Genomic DNA, 22778 nt, shown 5'->3' with positions numbered 1-22778 from the left:
ATGGATTCCAAGAAAGAAAAAAAAAATTCCAAAGTCTCACATATGGTCTTTCTATTAAATTTTTTGAAGAAACTTGTTATTGGAAGTCGAGAGCACCTGAATATCTGCCCCGAAAGTTAGAAATATTCTGCTGCTGGCCTTTGTTTTCAAGGGACAGGTTTTTTTGTTTAATTTCTTAAGCTTTTTAAATGTTTATTAACAGAGAGAGAGAGCGGGGTAGGGGCTGAGAGAGGAGGAGAGAGAGAGAATCCCAAGCAGGTTCTATGCTGTCAGCACAGAGCCCACATGGGGCTTGAACCCACAGAACTGTGAGATCATGACCTGAGCCCAAATCAGGAGTTGGATGCTTAACCAACTAAGCCACCCAGGTGCCCCGTCATGGGACAGGTTTTTAAAACATCCTGACATCTGGGGCGCTTAGGTGGCTCAGTCAGTTAAGTGTCCGACTTCAGCTCAGGTCATGATCTGACAGTTCGTGGGTTCAAGCCCTGCATCGTGCTCTGTGCTGAAAGCTCAGAGCCTGGAGCCCGCTTCCAGTTCTGTCCAGTTCCGCCCCTCCCCTGCTCTCTCTCTCTCTCTCTCAAAAATAAATAAACATTAAAAATTAAAAAAAAAACATCCTAGCATCATCCATCTATTTCCTGGGTGCCACAATGGGGCCCCACTGAGTGGAGCCAGGTCTCAGACATTGCCTCTAATCCCAGAAACCCAGAAGCTCCTTTGAGGTAGATGCCTATTAAGGTAGTACTCTGATTCCAGCTGTCTTCAAGGAAATGTGCATTCCTCTAAACCATATGAGGGCCTGCAATACAGTTCCTTTTTTTTCCTTTCTATTGATGTCTGTATGTAAGGGGCAGTGCATTGAGACATCTGGTGCTTTCATTAATGAGCAAGGTTGCTTCAAGATGTTAAGTCCCTGGACAGCATACTGTGTCTTAGAGGATGAAAACTGTTATAGTAGGAAAGTAGAAAAAATTAAGGAGAAAATGAGATGGGATGTCTGCCTTTCTGTTACACTGTGCTTAAAAAAATTATAATCTTGTCCAGAAGCCCTATACAGATGTTGATTTTTGCCTAGTTTTATACCAACGGTTAGCATGATAACCAATAGAGTATACTGCCTGCCAATGGAAGAAAAGATATGAAGAACACAGGGCCCACTTCTCACTCAGTGGAGCAGAGATATTGAGAATACACAAAATGGAATTGTGCAGAGCACCCAACAGGAGGTCTGAACAGAGGGTTAATATTCCCGCATGTTTTCCCATGGGCACCCTTGCCACACTCCTGCTCTATACGCAAAGCCTTTGGGTGTTGGTAGGAACCTTATATCCAAACAGGCTCATAGCTCCTTCTAAGTGACTATCTGAGTCATCCAACTCAGCTCAGAATGGAATCCCTCTGGAAATCATTAACTGCTATCATGGCCTCATATCCAGAAGAGAAGAAATGGAATTTCTTGAACCCCAACAGCACTTTCAAAAACGATCCTTTTTCAAGTTTTAGATCAGGATGTTCAGAACAGACCAATGCAATCCTTATTTTTCAAGAAATAATTCTATACAATAAGTGTAGCAGAAAAAAACTAGACACATAACATTCTAGCACTTCCATGGCCTTCGTAATGGACAGCTCTATGGCATTTGTACGTATTTCTTAGACACAGTTTGAAGATGGTTGGTAAAGAAATCGTAAAAGTAACAATGAATTGTACATACCATAGGAGGGTTCCCAGAAAACTGTGGGATTGGGCATTCCTTTATTTTTCCCCATTCTGAGATCCTTTTCTCACAAATTTCGTGATGGTGTTGGTCTAAACTCTGTGGGGTCTGCCCACGTACAATGCGCCTGGGGAGGAAATGTAAGTCCGGATGGTTTAGTAGCAAGAAATCAAGCTCTTAGTATTTTGAGACTCTGGGCATATTTCAAGTATTCTAATATGAATCCTGTACTTTCCATTTACCAGTAATATATTATTGACCCCTCTGAATAGATTTGAGGAAGGGAAAGAAAATATGTCTTCTTCAGCAATAGAAAAAAGATATGTACAATGGCACAAAGTATAGGTAACATCGTACAGGGTAAGTTTTGGATCATTAATATGTGTTTTCTTAAAGGGAGCATCTGTGCTTCCGTTTCGAGTGTTACTTTCATTTATAAACAAACGGAAACAGGAAAACCGTAAATCTAACAGAGCAATGAGTAGCCCATACAGTGCCTTGGTGCAAATTAGAAAAAGACGCCCCCTCTGAGAGGGCAGTACTAGAGGCAAAGAGTGTGGCCAGCAAAGCGTGGGCTAATTTTATGCCCTGAGGACAGGCACCCTTGTGTAGTTGACAGTCCATACACTCATACACAGTAGCTTTGAGGCTTAGTCCAAGTGCTTCATCGGTTGAACCCAAATTGCCTAAATTGAACCAAAAAGTTTTATCAATTTAAGAAGACTCTGTGGAGATTATGACATTCTCACAGACGTCGGCACTAATGGTGTGCCCTTTGAAGTGCTCACAGCCCATTCATTTCAATTCCATAAACTGTAATTGAGCAACTGCTAACACACAAGACAATGTGGGTTTAGTGGGAACAGAGGAAGGGAGGCACAAGGTCAGGTAAGTCAGGTTCCTGACCTCGAGGAACATAAATTGCAGGGTCTTCAGAATATGTGAGAATAGAGGCACAAAAGGCCCTCTGCAATAGTTTCTATGGGGGAGCTAAACTTTATTGTGCCACTTGGTACATTCTGCAAATGGTTTTTTTAACACTTATTTTTAGAGAGAGAGACAGAGAGAGAGGAGGAGAGGAGCAGAAGGAGAGAGACAGAATTCTAAGCAGGCTCCACACCCAGTACAGAGCCTGACACGGGGCTCGATCCCACGACCCTGGGATCATGACCTCAGCGAAAACCAAGGGTGAGACACTTAGCCGACTGAGCCAAGCAGAGGCTCCTGTGACTGTTCTAATTCAAGGCTGTTAACCATCCCTTTCTGTCCTTACGTTTGGGGGCAGAGAATTACTGTGCCAGACCTGGGGAAAGGCACTGTACACAAATTATCTCAGTTGACCCTCATAACAAGATTGAATGGTAAGTATTAGCACCCCCATTTTACATATGAGAACACCGAAGCTTAGAGAAACTAGTAATTAGAAGCAGAATGATTTGGAGAAAACACTTCTGGGCCTAGGTCAGACAGCGTTGGTTTCAAATCCCACGTCTACCGCTTGCTAGTTTGGTGGCCTTGGGAAGTTATTGAACTTCCTCCAAGCCTCAGTTTCTTTAGCTGTAAAATAGGTAATAATAATACCTAATTAAAGGTTTATTTTAGTAATCAATCGGCATGATGCATAAAAAATGCCGGGCACAAAGTAAGAGTCTAACAAATGATAACTATCAAAGTTTCTAATGCCCAAGCTCACATGCGGAGTAAGTGAGAGGGAAAAAAAGGGGGGGGAGGGGATTCTCCCGTCTTCTCACTGCCAGGACCAGAAGTCAGAAAACCTGGATATTAATCCTAGCTCAGCTTCTGCCTGGCCAGGAGACTGTGAGCAATCAGCCAACCAATGTACGTAGCAGATTCTGTTCAGATGGAGAGTGGGGTAAATCCGTCTCCTCTGCCTGCTCCAAAGGAAAATGTATAGTTGAGAAACTGTACAAGCATAAAGTGCCGGAATTACTAAACTAGAGATGGGGAGAGATTCATTTTGTTTTCTCTAGGATTCTCTGAAACAGCTGGATTATGACCACATCCCATTTAAAGATTTTCAGTTGCTTTAGGAAAGTCAAGAGATTCTTTGTCTACACAGATTTCCCGGTGCTTAAGAGCTGATCAGGGGTCGGAGTCAGCAAGTGGATTAAGAATGCACACAAGTAGTTGCTCAGTGCTGCTCCTTCCTGCCCTTCCCCTTTTCACACTCAGGTCTTAATCACCTCTAGGCCAACTTGGCTCTCAGCAGAGTCATTGAGCCTTGAGTATCTACTCCCTTCATGCTTAGCTATAGAGCCTCAGACCCACCAGGGAACTTCCCCACGCCTACTTTTGTGTGCAGGTGTGAGAACCAGCTGGTGTGAAATAGCATAAAAAGGAAACCTGATATTAAATAGGATTCCCAATAAGGGAACTGTCCCAACCACACATGCAGGCACTGAGTCTCTATGAGAGTATTTGTCACAGCCTGCCTTAGAGCAGCTGTGCCACTTACAAACAGGGTGACTTGGGCTACATATTTTACCTCTGTTAGTCTGTTTCCTTGTCTACAATCTCCCCCAGGAAATGGGGATGTGAGAGCATCTCTACCTAAAAGAAACATTTCATGTCTATAACAAGTGCTCAATAGAAGAGAGCTCTTACCTTTATCATATTAGAAGGCTGGAAGGCAATAACCATGTATTTTTCCTTCTAGTATTCCCCCACAGTACCTGAGATCAGCCCTCAAACATGGTAGGCAATCAATAAATGTCCAGCTTGAATCAAAACTCATTGAACTACAGCAAACGCTTTCACCTGCTTAATCATTAGCCCCTCAAGTTTGGGAGTTGGACTAATTTCCTAGCAATTAAACCATAAGAAACATCACTGCAGACATCCAAGACCCCTCCAGCACCCTTAACATGCCTTATACACTTGCAAAGACACTCAAACTTTGGTGCATTTTTCAAGCTTGCTAGAAATAACTGCATTAATAATAGCTACTATTAAATAACTAAAGAAATAACAGCTATGAATCAGGCGGAAGAAACTAAAATGTTGCGGAGTGGTCTCTCTCAAACTGACCCCTGTTGTCCCCTCATATTCTATCAGCAGACAGGCTGACCACACGTAGACAAGGAGGCCACTGTGCCTCTAACAGCATCACACCTGGAAACTGAAGGACTTAAAGTACTCGACAGTGGAAATTAAACACTCACTCAGCTCCGTGGATGGCGAGCCCGATGAAGAAGATCACAAAGAGATGGTGTGTGTACCAAAACAGTTCAAAGTAAGATCTCCGGATGGTTTTGGTGGAGGAGGTGATAATTAATATGAGGCACAGTGTGATGACAATACCAGTGATGCCTGCCAACCGAGTCACAGCCACATATAGGCCTCCTTCAGGATTCTGTAAAATATACACACGCACACACACATGCACACACACACGCACACACACGCACACACACACACACACACATTACTGGTAGGCTCTCAAATGCAGGACTACCTATTTATAAACTTTCCAGTGTATAGGGCCATAGGTATTCCCTCTCTAGAGAAAGATACAGACTTGGAATAGATATTTCTCAATTTGAAAACATTTACGTGGCTGAGGTATCATGGGAAGTACTAACTGATACACTGAAATAGTTGTAAGGGAGGATCGAATAAAGGAAATCAGCCAAGTAGAAGATGCCCTAAAAGGGTCTGAAGCACTTTCTCCCTTTGGTTTGGAAAGGACCACAGTACTTTGTTTTGCAAATGTATTCTGGACATGCCTGACGTCTTAGGCTGGGGTCCCCTGAAACAGGTAGATCTTGAGATGAGGGTGCATGTGCTCCAGGAAGAGACTGGTCAGAAGATGGGTAATAGATCACAAAAGAGGAACAAGTCAAAGAAGGAGGGTGATCACAGGCTGTTTTTTTTTTTTTTTTGTATATAGAGGGTAGCTCCCACCTGATGCTGCCGAGGAACTGTGGACACTCAGTCACACGTCAGAGTTCATCCTGACTCAAGACAAGGAGGATGGGCTTTCATGGTCTGCCCCCATCAGTTTTTGGCTAGGGCTGCCCTCAGAGAGGTAGCCATCAGGCCCTTTCAGTTCTCTGAGTTTGTGGACAAAGGGACTCCAATAGCCCCAGAGTGGTCCTCTGAGGAAGAAACGCAGGTCTCAGAAATCAAAAGTGAAAACACACAGAAAGGTGTGGGAGCACAGAGTAAAAGTGGTCCAGAGAAATCCAGGCAGAGCATGACAGTGTCAGCCCACCTAGTATGGTCACATTGCCTTCCTTACACATCACTGTGCAAACAACGGACAACACAAAAGGAAAATTATCCCAGACATTACAGAAAAAGAATTTCTGTTTTCTTTGATGCAAGTATTTTCTTCATGATAGCCCGAGGAGAATTATTTCTGCAAAATTAAGGGGCTTTTCTTATACTCTGCTAAACACAAGGAAACACGTTTGCAATTGGGTGTATAGTAATTTGACTCGGCCATCCTCCCAAGCCATTGAGCACATGAGGATGACTTACTTGGAGCTTCTCCCTCTGAGTGTAGGAAGCTTTAGCCACTGTTGGAAGGGAAGCAGGGCTTGCCATGGATGCCCCAAAGGGCTGCCCCTGGAAGACTGCTGAGTACTCCCAGTGCACCTGGCTTCTCACAGAATGGTGGTTAGCAGACATAGGCCACCCCTCAGATGTTGTAGGCAAGAGAGAAGAAAAGCATCTCTGACAGCTGTCAGTCAGTGGCCAGCCTCGTACTAACACCGAGGCCGGAGTGTTCCCTGTTTCACATAACCAAGTGCATAGAACACCCGCATCAGACGAGGTCATTCTGTGACTGTGGTGGAGTGAGACAAAAATAAAACCACTCCAGAATTATGTCTCAGCCAGGACAACAACACAAGTGACTGCTGCTTCTTTACCGATTACAGATTTAGCTCCATTCTATTCCTTCTGCCTCCTGGAGAAACATTCCTAAGATACCCAATCCTAGAAAGACCCCCAATTCTTGAACATACCTGATCCAGAGCAGATCTTTGCTTTCTTAAACCCCTCTGGAACCACCTTACACAAGTCCATGTCCTCTATTAACAAGCCTCTGTTAACACCTTCCCGGAATGTCCCAGACTTTCTCATGGTGCAAGGCCTCTTTTGTCGCAGTAAGTAATAAGCCCAACTTTGTTTGACTGGATGTGTGTTCCTGTCTTTCTTTGATGGTGGGCATTGTCATGGGTGAGCCTGAGTTACTCTGGGTTCCACAGGTGAGCTTAAGGAGCTGGAAAACTTCTAGAGATCCTCCACACGAGGGGTTGGGAGTGTGGGAGACATTTCCTCTGTACCCACATTCTTAGAAACTACAGAACTGTCCCCCTGATAGTCAACTTTTGTCACTGTTGTTGTTCTGGCCAAGTGCGGTTCTTCACTCACTGAAATCTAGTCCTCAGTTTTAATGGTCTAGGGAACATCTGAATCAGGAAATAGGAGACTTACCTTGAATCTCTTTCGAGCAAAATTGAGGTAAGTTTCATTAGGATTATCTCCAAGGTCAGAGAGTGCTATTGAATAAGGATCAGAATTGTTGGATCGGGCATCCACACACCACTCCACATTAAACAGATGTGCAATAGTATGAATCGCTGAAGAGGACAGAGAGGAGAAACAAACAGGGTGAAGGGTATGCACAATTTTATTATGAGCTGGGTTTCTGCCTATAGCCCCTGACTCTATGATAAGTTATAAGGAGACACAGGGATGGCCCAAGACACTCACAAATAAGAACTGGGTCTCCAGGCCACAGGGGCAAGACAATTCTAGTCAGTAAGCTACTCTCTAGTTGTGTGATCATACACAAATCACTTGACATCTCTGGTCTTGGTTTCCTCATTTGTGAAATGAAGGTGCTAAACGACACCATCCTAAAGATCCAATCAAGTTCTGAGATTCTACAAAATAACCTTGGTCTCTGAGGATATTTGGATGTGCTCTCTTTGCCTCTCTCCCCCTGATATATTTATGTTCAAACAGGAAGACTCTCATGTAATATATGCCTTTAGCGGACCCATTCACCTGACTCTGACATTACTCCAGAAAGATAACAAAATTTTATTGATCTGATATAAACCAATGGCCATAACAGTGAATATCTTCTTAAAAATTGCATTCCTTACTTAACAAGCACTTACATACAACTTACTAGGTGCCAAGAACTGTTATACATGCCTTTAATTACTTTATCCTTATATTGATCCAATGATGTAGGGACGATTATCATCACCTCATCTTACAGATGAGGAAACTGGGGCATAGAATACTTAAATATCTTGCCCAAGATCACCAAGCTAGGAAGTAGCAGAGTTAAGAATCAAATCCAAGCAATCTGGCACTCAAATCTATGCCCTTAACCATTACACTATGTTACATTCTAATAAGATTTTATCATGCATTTTGCTTTTGAGCCATTTTGTTTGCCACAGAAAGCCTTCATGATCTACTAATAGGAGAAGAGACACCCAGTTAAACACCTGCAATCTAAGCCTATTTTACTCAAATTAGGGACAGACTCTTTAAGGGCAGAATAAAAGTCTCCTTTGTTTATCACCGTGCCTGTGTGCATGCCTATCGCCTGGCACAGCCCTTATTTATTAAGTGAATTAGTGGAGATTTGGTAAGGGTTCCAGATGCATCCCTTGTGCCAACACCACCACTTTAATAATGATAATAATAACAACACATAATATAGCATACATATATACATATGTATACCTATTATATATAATAATAACAACAATAATAATAAAGAAGATGCTTAGCTGATAAGGGCTACCTTACCCTTAAGATAAGATATCTTCTCAACTTACGGGTTGTGGCCCCTGCAGCATTACTGCAAGAAATCCATAAATCTAAATGTTTAACCTAGTATTTTTGTAATGGATAAATAAAAGCTCTCGTTTGTGAACTAACACATTTTTTTTATATTAAAAAGAGTGGAAAAGGGTGAAGACGCTGGGATTTTGTCAGAAGAGCCTAAGATAAAAAAAGTTTTAGGAATTGAATAAATCCTAATAGTGGGATGAAAGAAAGAGTGATGAATATTTTTTAACAGAATTCGTTCAAAAAGTACAGCATATCTTGGCAGGAATGTAAATTGGAAAACCCCTTGGAGGCTCCTCAAAAAAACAAACAAACAAAAAAACAAAACAAAAAGGAAGTACCATCTGACCCAGGGATTCTACCCAAAGAAAATGAAAACACTAATTTGAAAAGATATATGCACCCTTATGTTTAGAGCAGACTTAAAAATCAAATTCAACCATCTGGTATGGATAAAGGAAGACGCTATTATATATATATATATATATATATATATATATATATATATATATATATACAGGTATGTGCATACATATATACATATATATACATACATGTATATATATATATGGAATATTACTCAGCGATAAAAAAAGAATGAGATCTTGACATTTGCAACAACATGGATGGACCTAAAGAGGATATTATACTAAGTGAAATAAATCAGACAGAGAAAGATAAATACCATATGATTTCATTTATACATAGAATCTAAAAACCAAAACAAACAAACAAATAAAACAGAAGCAGACTCATAAATACAGAGAACAAACTGGTGGTTGCCAGAGGGGTTGGGGGTGAAAGGATGGGCAAAATAGGTAAAGGAGATTAAGAGATATAAACTTCTAGTTATAAAACAGATAACTCACAGGGATATAAGGTACAGCATAGGGAATACAGTCAATAATACTGTAATAACTTTGTGTTATTGGTAACTACACTGATCATGGTGAGCATTTAATAGTGTATGTGATTGTCGAATCACTATGTCATACACATGAAACCAATATAATATTGTATGTATTATATGTATTGTATATGTATATGTTATATGTATTATAATATTGTATGTATACTTCAATTTAAAAAATTAAAAAATACAACATATCCAATCACCACTTGATCTACCTAAAAAGGCTGATCTCTTATTTTAAAAAAGGTATCTAGGGGCGCCTGAGTAGCTCAGTTAGTTAAACATCCAACTTCTGCTCTGGCCATGATCTCAAGGCTCATGAGTTTGAGCCTCGTGTCGGGTTCTGTGCTGTCAGCACACAACGTGGAGCCTGCTTCGGATTCTGTGTCTGCCTCTCTTTCTGCCCCTCCCCTGCTCACACTCTGACTCTCTCTCTCTCTCTCAAAAATAAACATTAAAAAAATTAAAAATAAATAAAAACAAATTTAAAAAAGGTATCTAGGAATAGAGGGAACTCTCTGGTTCCAAGTTTTCTTTGCAGTCTCAAATATCTTAATAAGCTTACCAGTATGAAGTGCAATCATCCATGCCACCATTTTATGAAAGGTGAGGTTCCTGTCCAGTTGTCTTCGAATTCTTGTCGAGCAGCACTTTGGATTAAGGGGAAAAGAACAAAATAGTAATTGGTTACAAGAAGGCTTTCCATGCGCCAGGCAGTAGATACATATCTCATTTCATTCTCACAACCACCCTAAAAACGATGTCATTCGACGCATTTAACAGATGAAAAAACTGAGGCTCAGATATGTGTAGTCATCTTCCCAAGGTCAAACAGCTGGTAAGTGGCATACCTGATAGGTCCCTGCAGTAACCACACACAGGCACAACCAGCTCAGCCCAAGAAGCCTCAGGTTTGTTGACCAGCAAGCCTTAGGTCCCTACAATCCATTTCTGCCTATTTTACCTGGACCTGAAGGGGGAGAGCTCTTCTCTGTCTTCTCCATCACTTTCCCCTGCCCCAGAATTTATGTGAGCTCTCACGGTCCCACCCTGGGCAGTTAGCAAAGGTTCATCCTCAAGAAGATGTTAACCAGTAACTTAAGTGTTAGTCAGTTGAGAGATTCAAGTGTCAGCTATCCCAGAATACTGGCAAGCTAATAGGATTCCCTCCAAGAGAAAAGGTGTATGCATTTCACATGACCCTGAAAGTCTAATGGGGACACAGACAAGTGAACAGTTCTAGAACAAGTGAATAGTTTGAGAACAACATCCTTCTAAGACATACACTATGGGAGGAGAAAAAATTTTCCACCTGCCTCTGTTGATAAACATCACAAGGAGATATCATTAAACAAATAATAATAGCAAAAATAACAATAGCTAATATTTGTAAAGAGCTTGTGCAAGGAGCTGGTTTAAGTGTTTTATATGCATGTTGACACTTTTCATTCTTACATCAATCCTATCAGGGAGGTACCATTTTTATCACTATATACCAGATTAGGAAAAAAGGCGTAGAGAGGTCACCTTGCCTTAGGTCACATAGTTAATAAGTGGCAGAACTGGGATTTCAATCCAGAGTATCGGATGCCAGAAGTATCAGTATTCTGATATTTCGTACCTTGCATGATTAGTCTGACATTAAAAATAGTATTTTGGTCAGTACTCTGGCGTAACTGTCCTACTGATGCATGTTAGAAGATGTGGGTGTGAATCTTGATTCAGGTCAATGCCCAAAGTAGAAAAAGAAACACCCTGCTTTATGGTTGAGTCAAAGCTTTGTCCTCCTAGAAACCGGTCAAATGCTCGCTCTGGTTGTTTTGTTCTCAAGTCTAAACGTACTGCCACAGAGATACAAAGAACCTTTTGAGAAGAGCCGAGTGCCAAAGACAATCTTAGGTATTATAAGCATCTGGTTCTAAACACATTCAATTTATTCTAAAGATGTTTAATTTTTGGTTTGCTTATTTTTCAATAAAATTTTCTGATTTTATAGGAAAAGAATGTGGTTGTGTGGAAAATTGTGCTTATTCCACTATCTCTCAGTTAGCTACATCTACAGAGAGCATGGGAACATGACAACAGGTTCTTGGGATTGCAGTGAGGAAGATACTGAGGATTCCAGAGAAAGGAACAAAGAATTCAGTTTTATCAAATGTTTTCTGTGAGCCAGACAGTTTACGCAAAATCATTACCTCATTCAGTGGCAACAAGATAAGGATCATTATCCTCATTTTACAGATAAAAAACCTAAAGCTAAGCCTCACACTGTCTGGGATCCAAGTCTATTTTCTTCAACATTCATACCCTTTTCCACTAAACCAATTGCAAAGATATCGCCACTATTTTTCTATGTGTCTAAAAACCCAAGACGAGAATTTTAAGTGTAAGTACTCAGCTGCAAGGTGATCGCAGAAAACAATGTCAGGGGAAGTGAGACTAGGAAGAAAAGGAAACCAGTGAAGGGTATATTAATCAGATCAGCTACCACTATCATATATCATATCATATCATATCATATCAAAACATATATCATGTCATCATAGTCTTGCTGATCCGAGGACTCTGAGAGACTGTGTAGAAAATGCCCCAGAGGATTGTTTTTCCTTTTTTACCCGAGGGATTACAAAGTTTAGGTATTCACCCAACAACTCCTATCTGTCACTGGCTGAGGGCTAGTCCCAAGGCATCAACTCCCTGGCATTTCAGGCTTGCCCCCGAGAGGCTACAAGAGAATTCTGAGGCAGAGAATGACTGCGGCTTCCAGAAGGCAGCTGCCCCATGAGCTGCAGAACCAGAAGTGGGGAGGGAATATTAGTGGAACACTAATTGTTGCTTGACACAACAGCATCAGCTACGACTAAGAGTCCATTGGTGGAGCTGGGCAGTAACTCGGGCTCTCATAATAAGGGTTTCCTGTTGGAGACCACTTAGTTTACATTTCTGTTAGTGAAAAATTGTTAAAAATTTTTAATGTAATTTTTTAAAATCTTTTTTTAATGTTGATTTATTTTTGAGACAGAGCGCAAGTGGGGGAGGGGCAGAGAGAGAGGGAGACACAGAATCGGAAGCAGGCTCCAGGCTCCAAGCAGTCAGCACAGAGCCCGACGCGGGGCTCGAACTCATGAGCTGTGATATCATGACCTGAGCCGAAGTTGGATGCTCAACAGACTGACCTACCCAGGTGCCCCTTAAAATTTTTTAAAGAATTTTTTGATGCCTATTTACAGTGACCCTACTGGGTCAAGGCGAGGTAAGGAAGGTGTCCTCTCTCTTTTTTTTAATGTTTATTTTTTTGAGAGAGAGAAGAGGGGAGGGGCAGAGAGAGGGAGACAGAGGATCTGAAGCGGGCTTTGGGCTGACAGCACAGAGCCCGACACGGGGCCCAAAGTCACAAACCACAAGATCATAGCCTGAGCCAAAGCCAGACGCCCAACTGACTGAGTCACTCAGGCGCCCCTCTTTACAATTTTAAGGAAATATATTTTTCCTGTTTCCCAATTGCTAGGTTCCTCCATAGCATCTTAAAGTCCTCGAGGTAGGCAGAATTCAAAGATGATCCCCAATGACATTATATAATCTCCTCCGTTTGAGTGCAAGTGGGACCTGACCTGTGAATATGATAGGAGGTCACTCCTATGAGTTTGTTACATTATATGGCAAAAGGAACTTTGCAGAGGCAATTAAAGTCCCAAGTTGACCTTATGAGAAAGATTATCTGGATGGGCCTGAACCAATCTCATGACCCTTTAAATCTGGGTCTAGAACACAGAGACTGAAGAATTCAGAGATTCAAGGCACAAGAAGTATTTGGTGCAATGTTGCCAGCTTGAACATGGAGGGGGGGCCACATGGCAAGGGATACAGGGACATTTAGGATCTGTGACCAGCCCCTGAATGACTGTCAGCAAGGAAACAGGAACCTCAGTCCCACAACTGCAAGGAACTGTATTTTGCCAACAAGAATGAGCTGGGAAGATTTCAACCCAGAGTTTCCATTTGAGAAGTCAACCCAGTAGGCACCTTGGCTTCTGCCTTGTGATATGCTGAGTGGAGAACCCAACCACCTGCAGACCTGCAGGGTGCTGAACTTCTCATCTACAGAACTGTGAGCTAATAAATGGGGGTTGTGTTAAGCCACTGAATTTGTGGACATTTGTCACATAGTAAGAGATAATTACTATAGCCCTTACTGGGGTGATGGCAGACAAATTGGAGTCCTAAGACAGAGAGAATGGCAATTAGCGGGATCAGAAACCAGTACTGAATTACATTTCAGAGAGCAAGTTTTGCCATCCGATATACCCATGTTGGATCTCTGCTCTAACACCTAGCTATGTGACATTGAATAATACACTCAGTTTCTAACTTCCTTGCCTATATATTTATCGTAGTTCTTTCCCCATAGATCTGTTTCATAGATTCACTGAGAAGTGCTTTATAAATATTTGAGGGTTTTCTTGTATCATGATTTAACTTTTCAGTGAGTAGGGCTTGGCTCCCCAGCTGTGGAGTAAGCTTCCTATATACAGGGCAATATATCATATACTGTAAAAAAAAAAAATCCCTTGGTAATTATTTGGTTAAATGAATTACATTTTCACTAGTCTAGAACCTAAGATGATTATTATAAACCTATAGAGAGGTATTTACCCACATGTCTATACTTGCCATGCTGCTTGCTTTTCTTCTTCCTGACAAATTATTTTGAAACTTTTGGGGGAAAATGCACTGGCTCCTGCATGCTGAAGTGGAAGAAAAGGAAAGTAGTTTTGAAGTGGCCTCTACAGTGTCTCTACAGAGTTCTACCTTTACCATCATCAATATAGATCATGAGAAATCTGCAACCATAGATTCTCATGCCCCCTATCAGCTTGAGCATCTGACTGTTACAGAAAATGAAATTGAATGCCAGAACAATGGAGAAATGTGCTTGGGAGATAAAAAGGTCCATTCGGTAATAGTCTGATCTTAATAGGTAGTGTTTTTTTTTTTTTAAAAAAGCTAGTTAATAAAGGGGTGCCTGGGTGGCTCGACAGGTTACATGAAAGACTCTTGATTTTGGCTCAGGTCAGGATCTCACGGTTCATGGGACTGAGCCCTGCATCGGGCTCTGCACTGACATTGCAGAGCCTGCTTGGGATTCTCTGTCTCTCTCCCTCTCTCTCTGCCCTTCCCCCATTCATGCTGTCTCTGACTCTCTCAAAATAAATAAACTTATAAATTCTTTTTTTAATTTAAAAAGCTAGTTAATATGAAACATGTACATCTCATGAAAGGAAAAACAGAGGCCATTAGTCACTAATGGGCCAGGACAGGAATGGGTCTCACCAAGGCACCAATCCTAATTTTCCCAAGTTACCCTCTATGGTATCTCAGGATGGAAAAAAAAAAAAATCCCAAGGAAAAACCACAAGACATGCTTATATGGGGCTTCCAGATACAATTTCTTACCGTTTGTGAAAAGCGAGCAAGGAGGCTGGTTGGTGGGGTGAGAAGGAAGGGCTTTGCCCAGGGCTTTTTTGTCCCTCCTCGTTACAAAGATACCATTCTTATTCTTTTGAGTCACTTCTGAATTATCACCAGCCGCCTCCTAATTACCTAAGCTGCCGTCATGTCCTGTGGCTTCCTCACTGAACTACCTCTTGGCCTTTTGCCATTGACTTCTAAAGGGAAGTTTCTCTTCTGTTACTGTCACCTAGAGCCTTGCCCGATCTCACTAAGCTAACATTCAAGTGTAAGGGAGATCACTGAGTCATCTCAGCAGATTTCTATGCTCCATTCTAACTTTAAGAGAGAAAAAAAATTTAAATGAGAAATGGAACTACAAAGAAGTGCATGTTTAATGGGGTATAACATGAGTTTCTCTAACGTGACCGCTACAGAAACATAAAAGTTCTATTTTGTGTACACCTGGTCCTACCACACATGCCATGAACTCAACTCACCTAAATTAGACGTTTATGTGAAATTTGGGAGAAATTACAAAAGTCAGCCTTGAATCTACAGAACTCAGGCAAAGGAGCTGACACTAGTGTCCAGTAGGATGGTGGCAGTAGCATATGTAATAAATAAAAACATCATTGTTTCTAACTTTGAAATCACGTGTTTATTCTCTTTCATAGAACTCTAACCTCCTTGAGTTCATGGCCTATTCATATCCTACTCTTTACTCACCATGTGCCCCCAGTGCTTAGAATATAGCTGACACTTAACAAATATTTGTTGACTGACAACTCAGCAGTTGACAGGCTTGGTCAATTAATATATACTTTTGGAGTATATATTACTCTATTATTTAATATATATTAAATATTATTAACATATTAATATATTAATAAACAATTATTATAATCATGAAAATTTATTTTTATAAATAAATTTATTTATTAAATAATTAACAAATATATTAAATATTATTAGTATATTAAATATTACTCTATTTCTTTTCTTTTTTTTTCAATATATGAAATATATTGTCAAATTGGTTTCCATACAACACCCAGTGCTCATCCCAAAAAGTGCCCTCCTCAATACCCATCACCCACCCTCCCCTCCCTCCCACCCCCCCATCAACCCTCAGTTTGTTCTCAGTTTTTAAGAGTCTCTTATGCTTTGGGTCTCTCCCACTCTAACCTCTTTTTTTTTTTTCCTTCCCCTCCCCCATGGGTTTCTGTTAAGTTTCTCAGGATCCACATAAGAGTGAAACCATATGGTATCTGTCTTTCTCTGTATGGCTTATTTCACTTAGCCTCACACTCTCCAGTTCCATCCACGTTGCTACAAAGGGCCATATTTCATTCTTTCTCATTGCCACGTAGTACTCCATTGTGTATATAAACCACAATTTCTTTATCCATTCGTCAGTTGATGGACATTTAGGCTCTTTCCACAATTTGGCTATTGTTGAGAGTGCTGCTATATACTTTTATATATACTTTTATATATACTTTTAGAAGACCCTCATGAAGATCTTCCCTCCTGGACCACAAGAAGCCCAAATGCAGCCATTATGACATGTGCTTTTCATGGGTCATGGCCGTTCAATGGCAGTGCAATTTGGGCCTGTGAGGTAACAAGGATTTCTTAATGGGCCTTCCTGGTGAAAACTTTGCCTGTTTCTCAGGATTTACTTCCTGTAAATAGAGAGTATTCAAACGGGGCTAAGAGGAAGGCTACAAAAATGAATCGTGCCTTCCTAAAAACAAAAAGTTACAGTGCATGAGTTTCATTTAGCAAATGTTCACTGGGTACCTACAATACACCAAGCACTGTAGTTTTTAGGTGGCTCATTGATAGAACTTGAAATCAAATGGAATTTGACCTTTGTGATTGAGAATATTATTTGGAAATCTTTGTAATCAGGGGCGCCTGGGTGGCTCAGCTGGTTGAGTGTCTGACTCTTGCCGTTTGTGAGTTTGAGCCCCATGTTGGGCTCTGTGCTGACAGCTTGGAGCCTGGAGCCCGCTTCTGATTCTGTGTCTCCCTCTCTCTGTGCCCCTCTCCCGCTTGTGCTCTGTCTCTCTCTCTCCCTCTCTCTCTCAAAATAAATAAACATTAAAAAAATAAAAAACAAAGAAACCCTTGTAATCGATGTCTACTGTTAGCTGTGTCCTGCTCATCTTATATTTATAAATTAACCAGCAAATTTAGTAAGACTAGGAAAAACAAGGCAGAATTCAAGGCAAATTCTACTTGTTATCGACAGTTTAGATCACTTTCCTTCCCCCAAATATTCCGTGATTGCCAAATTAAGTATTAACTTCTCAACTATACATTTAACGTCCTAGTTTACCAGCAAAGCTCCAGCTCTCTTCTGCTGCTTTACCTCTGACACCTGCCCTTTACAATCCCTACATCCCCATCAAAGTGGATTGCTCCCTGGTCTCTTCTATAAATTATCTCTACCTAAGAGATTTTTTAAAGCTAGTTAATATAAAACATAGACATTTTATTAAGAAGAAAAACAGAGGCTATTAGTTACTAATGATCCAGTAGAATGGGTCCCACCAAGACGTCAATCCCTAACTTTTCCTAGCTACACTGTTTGGTGTGGCCAGGAATAGCCAACAAATCCAAAGAGAAGCCACATGTCATGCTTATATGGGGCTTTCAAGAATATAATTTCCTCACTATTTTCTGTGCTTTGGCCCATTCCATTTTCTCCATGCAGGATGTCTTTGTCTCTCATTTACATCTCCTAGTGCTTATTTTATCCCTATATGCCCATATTTGTTGCCATCTTTACCAAATAAATATAGCCCCTTATGTCTAATGTTTTGTGGAACCCATAATATTTTGCTTTGTATCATATTTACTTGAGTACACAGATCTAAGTAGGTTATAAGTGCCTTGTTTCTAATCTTTGGATAATAATAATAATAAATTCACATAACATTTTATAGGTTACACAGTTTATTCTTACATAATCTTTTCTTTCTTCTAGCATAGTACATTTAGGGGCTCGCAAACTTGTCGAAGTGAGGGTTAAAAAAATCCCTGAGCATTTAGAAAGCTCTGAACTCCTCAATTCCATGGACTTGACACCTCTTAGTCGCCCTCATTATACTCATCACGCATTGATTCCATCTGCCTGGGACGCTATCCACAAAGAGATTTTCTCTGACTTAAAAGTTTTGAAAAACATGGCACTGTAAGATCAATTCCCAAATCCCATGTCAGCATCACAAAGCCCGTAATATGTTACAGATGTCTGGTGTGTGTGTGTATGTGTGTGCACACATGCGCAAGTGTTTTATTGCTCTTCTTGAGGTGTAGGTTGGTGGGTTGTTGTTTTTACGTCTATTCCAAGTTAAATGGCTGTCCTAGGGAGCTCCATCAACAATGAATATACAAATAAAATGGAGAATCAGGCATGGCTTGGCTCATGCATATTGTACAGAGGTTGGAATCCTCACAAACCATTAGTTTGCTTTTCTTCAAACTTCAAAATTCAACTTTGTAAATGTTTGCTCTTACCGCACTGGAACCCCTGAGGAAGGAGAGCAGATTTCGACAGACTGGCAGCAGAATCAGCATGCAGTTGAAATTCAGGCAGGCTGCAGGGGCCCTGGCCAATGGCAGTGCGATCTGGAAGATGCAGGATAGGGAGTGGGGAAAGGTATCAGATTATCTGAGGAGGAAGGTCCTTCAGAGCTAAGAGTTTACCTTTAGGGCCTGCTGGGATCCTTTGTTTTAATCTGCCCCTTCTCTCCCACCCCAACATTTTACTATGAACATTTTCAAACATAAAGAGAATTTGAAGTAATTTCACAATGACTGCCTGTTTACCCAACTCCCAGATTCCACTATCACATATCTATCCATCCATCTACCCACTCCTCTGTCTATCCATCAACACAGCTTAGTTTTGATGCATTTCAAAGTAAGTAGCAGACATCACTTTCCCCTAAGTACTTAAGCATGTGTATCATTAATTAGGGTTCAGTATAGAAACTGGGGCTTTCTAAAGATTTTCTTGGCACTTAGACTCACTTCAGAAGTAACCTCAGTTGGTATGTTGTAATGCTTTGGCGTTATAATTGTTCTTTGTGATGCCTAAATAAGTTGCCTATTTTGGAGAGGGGAGAAAAGGGAAATCCTCCTCCTCAGTATCAATGTGAATAAGTTAACAATAGCTATAATAGCATAGTATTATTATGTATTATAATTATTTATACAAGTGATATATAATACATATTATCATTAGTATTAAGTAATGAATTCATGGTTTCAGCATGATATAAGAAATGATTTCCTGTGGGGGCAGCTGTGATCGTAATTATCTTCATGTGTCATGAAGCAGAACCCTGGCAGATCAAGGAAATCAAGAATGCCAGTGGATCCAAGGAAAGATGGGGGCCTTCCTCTGCTGGCCTAGTCAGTGAAAGCGACCCTTGGGCAAGTTCCTCAAAGGCTGCATCTGTAGGGAGAGGCTTATTTCCTGAAGACAATTTCACAACATGCTACCAGGCCCAGGGCTCTCCATGCACAAAAGTGTCAGGAATCAGATGATTTAAAGAACACGGGAAGACTCACTTGTCCCACCCATGTCACTCTTGGATTAATCTCTCCAACCTTGCCTGCCACGCCAGAGTTGGTATTAGATTTCTTCTTTAAACTAAACAGTGGCACAGTAGTCCTTGGGAGGGAAGGGATGCCACTGGGACTCTCTGACACACTTTTTGTTTCTCCCACGCTGGAAGGCCTAAAGCTTCTTGCCCAGGTGGTTGCAATGGAGGGGGCAATGCTGATGGTGCTGTTCGAGTAGGTCAGAACATTTATTTAAAGTGTTGAAAGGAATATGAACCAGAATCTTTGATTAGAAACATGAGCCAGTCAATATTGCATGAGATGGGACTTATACTTACCCCCAGAAGTTTTTGAGTGTAAAAGAATGTCTTTCTCAACGCATAGAATCTGTAGTACCAGACAAAGAGGAAGACGTTCATCCCCAGCCATATTAGCTGCACAAAGAGAAATAGTTGCATAAAGATTCCACATTTCACTGGACAGATTTCACATAAGATCAGTGTCAGACCAGGGTCAGGGCTTCCCCAAGTCTAGCCTTCAACAAAGGTGGTTAGAAAGCTGGGTGTAGCCAGCTGAAAGCCAGCTCTTGCCCACAGCAGTGCCTCTACACCTTGTAATTGACCTTTCCACTTTGTCTTGTTACCCATGATTGTTTTACTACTGGCCAGTACACCAGGTTGTTATCAATCTATCTCCCCTCTGTTCTTCTGCCTCCTCTTTTCTTCTTAGCTTTAGACAGATAGATAATGGCAGGCGAGTCTTCTCAAAAAAAGAAGGGAAAGGAAGATGTTACTGTGCTGTCCCCCGCATCGGTAAGACGTCGTGTTCTACTCTCACGGGTGCCTCCCTCCCCCACACGGTATCCCAACCCCCAGCTAGTGAGAGTCACATCAGCTAAAATGTGGAGTCTTTAATTCTGTTTGGTAAGTTTTGCCAAACTTCTGAAAGAGGGGATATTAAGCATCAATGAGGGGGGTGAGGGGCATGGGATTTTTTTTAAGAGGATGGAACTAGAGGGTATTATGCTAAATGAAATAAGTCAGTCAGAGAAAGACAGATATCATATGACTTCACTCATATGTGGAATCTGAGGAACACAACAGATGACCATAGGGGAAGGAAAAGAAAAATAAGATAAAAACAGAGAGGGAGGCAAACTATAAGAGACTCTTAAATACAGAGAATAAACTAAGGGCTGCTGGAGGGGGCAGTAGGTGGGGGGATGGGTTAAATGGGTGACAGGCATTAAGGAGGGCATTTTTGGGGATGAAAAAGGAAAAAAAGAGACCCTTCTACATTTTGACTGCTCATTTCATCCCAAGAACTGACTACATGGTAACACTGCCCAGTCCTCTACCTTCAGCTCTATAGTAATATTTTCTTACCTGTGCTTTGACGCTATTAAATGTCCATAGGTGCTTGAGAACAATCTCTCTTTAAGAAGAACGTACTAAAACAATTTCTCCATTACCTAACCTTGTCATTCTTACTCTTGCTTTCCAAGCTGTGTCTTTATTTTCAGGTGTATGAGTGTGTAATTTAGAAGGAGGCCATCTCCTGGGGAAAACTCTGGTAGGAACTAAAAGTATAAACATGAACTTGGTTTAAACTTGGTTTAAAATGGTGGTAAGAAATCAAGTTAACAGGTCTGAGTCCTCAGAAGAATTCTATATTGCATTAGAACGTTGGTTTGGCCTAATTGTTTGACGTGATATTTCTTGTTTTTACTTTATTTATGCCACTAATTCCTCTCTGTGTGTACAACTCAAAGACTCAGTATTTACTTCATGAAAAAATCTTTCAAAAATTCCAGTCGTAGGTGTTCTTTTTAACATCTATATAATACTTCCATTGGCTATTTGGAAAGGCTATTTATATATCGCTTCTCGGCCTTTTGGCTAAGATCAAGTGGAAAGGCTATCTATAAATCACATTTCTGTCTTCCCAATTGCCCGTGATTGTTTTTCCGAGACTGCCATCTTAAAATAATAGTTCATCTTTGTTATGTTAAAAAACTAAAGAGATTAACATGCCTATTTGAAAATTAGCCATATCCTCACCTACAAAAATTGTTTCTCGAGATGGATTATATTGATTTATATATATAATATATATCGTATATCCACTGTATATATGAGTCTAGTTTATTTCAATTACTTTCCCTTGAATTTTTATAAACCTCGTAAACAGCTCAAGTTTACATCAGAGAGAAAAAGTACTTTTTAAAAAAAGAAAGTTGAGACCTTCAATTATTTTTGGTGTAATTACTGAATAAAGGCCAATTTTCCATACATGAGCCGGTCTTGTACCTGTTATTTGGAAAATGGTGTAAAATTACGATTACCCATTTTTAAGTGGTATAAACACATAAAAAGTAGAGAAATTTGCCTCTGAGTAAATACCAATAAACAACTTAGACTCGGAGATCATTAGCATGAAATGTCTTCTACTCCCTCAGTGAGATGCTGGCTAATTTAGTACTCCCAAAGACTCAAGAAATAAAGTAGGTGAAGTGAGCCCCCAGATACATTCTTTCCATTAATAAATTTGGAAGAATGCACTCAGTCCGGCTTATGGCTTACAGATTAGAAGTACGTTCACACAGTAAATTAGTTTCAACACAATTTCTCAGAGAAACAAGACAAAGAAACAAAAAGTTTTGCCCTATTTCATTTTCCGAGAGAACCCAGACAAGTTCGAGAACTTCTCATTTGTCTCTCATGGGTACTTACAATGACAAAGATGGAGAGTCCCTCATTTTCAACCCAGTTCCCCATGGTGACAGAGGATCAATGCTTTGTGTGTCTACCCTTCTTCTCTGCTCTGCTTCTTCTTCCCATGAGGAAATGAAAACAGCAGCCTTGGGGCAATCAGTTTCCTTTTCTATTATCAGAAATTAGCTAATCATTGGTCAACTGAAAATCTTGTTTCCATAAGAACTTTAAATCTTTAAACCACAAGAAAAAAAACACTGCAGAAAAGGGGTCTGTAATAATCCAGTCATAACTAAATATAGTAGGAAACGAAACCAAGTTCCACAACTGAGAGACAAATATCAGTCCAATGATGGTACAGATTTTACACACGGAATTAAGTTTTGACAACTAGTTATCAAGTAGCAATTTTTAACAAGCCCTGACTCTGTGCTGGGTAAAAATCATTAAATATCTTTTGACAGGCTGAGCAGCAGTTTACAGTCTCATTGAGAAGAATAATAACAATAATGATGGTTGATGTTTATAGCATACTTACATCGTGCCAATTTTCTA

At 40.6% G+C, this 22778-nt stretch overlaps 1 protein-coding gene across 1 annotated transcript in view; it reads right to left on the bottom strand.

Moving 5' to 3' along the window:
• Nucleotides 1–22394, bottom strand: part of LOC106982016 (cytochrome b-245 heavy chain) — a 31889-nt gene extending 9495 nt beyond the window's left edge. Inside the window, exons 1-7 of the mRNA XM_027054175.2 lie at nucleotides 22242–22394; nucleotides 19848–19943; nucleotides 18457–18567; nucleotides 10043–10127; nucleotides 7185–7330; nucleotides 4904–5094; nucleotides 1719–1848 (exon numbers count right to left, since the gene is read on the bottom strand). Coding sequence (XP_026909976.1) covers nucleotides 1719–1848; nucleotides 4904–5094; nucleotides 7185–7330; nucleotides 10043–10127; nucleotides 18457–18567; nucleotides 19848–19943; nucleotides 22242–22286 — 804 coding nt within the window. The 5' untranslated portion in view covers nucleotides 22287–22394. The remainder of the gene's footprint in view (nucleotides 1–1718; nucleotides 1849–4903; nucleotides 5095–7184; nucleotides 7331–10042; nucleotides 10128–18456; nucleotides 18568–19847; nucleotides 19944–22241) is intronic.
• Between the last annotated feature and the right edge of the window lie 384 nt (nucleotides 22395–22778).

This window comes from Acinonyx jubatus, chromosome X, assembly GCF_027475565.1.
Source record: "Acinonyx jubatus isolate Ajub_Pintada_27869175 chromosome X, VMU_Ajub_asm_v1.0, whole genome shotgun sequence".
Classification (NCBI taxonomy): Eukaryota; Metazoa; Chordata; class Mammalia; order Carnivora; family Felidae; genus Acinonyx; species Acinonyx jubatus.
This window is presented reverse-complemented; position numbering and strand designations above follow the sequence as displayed.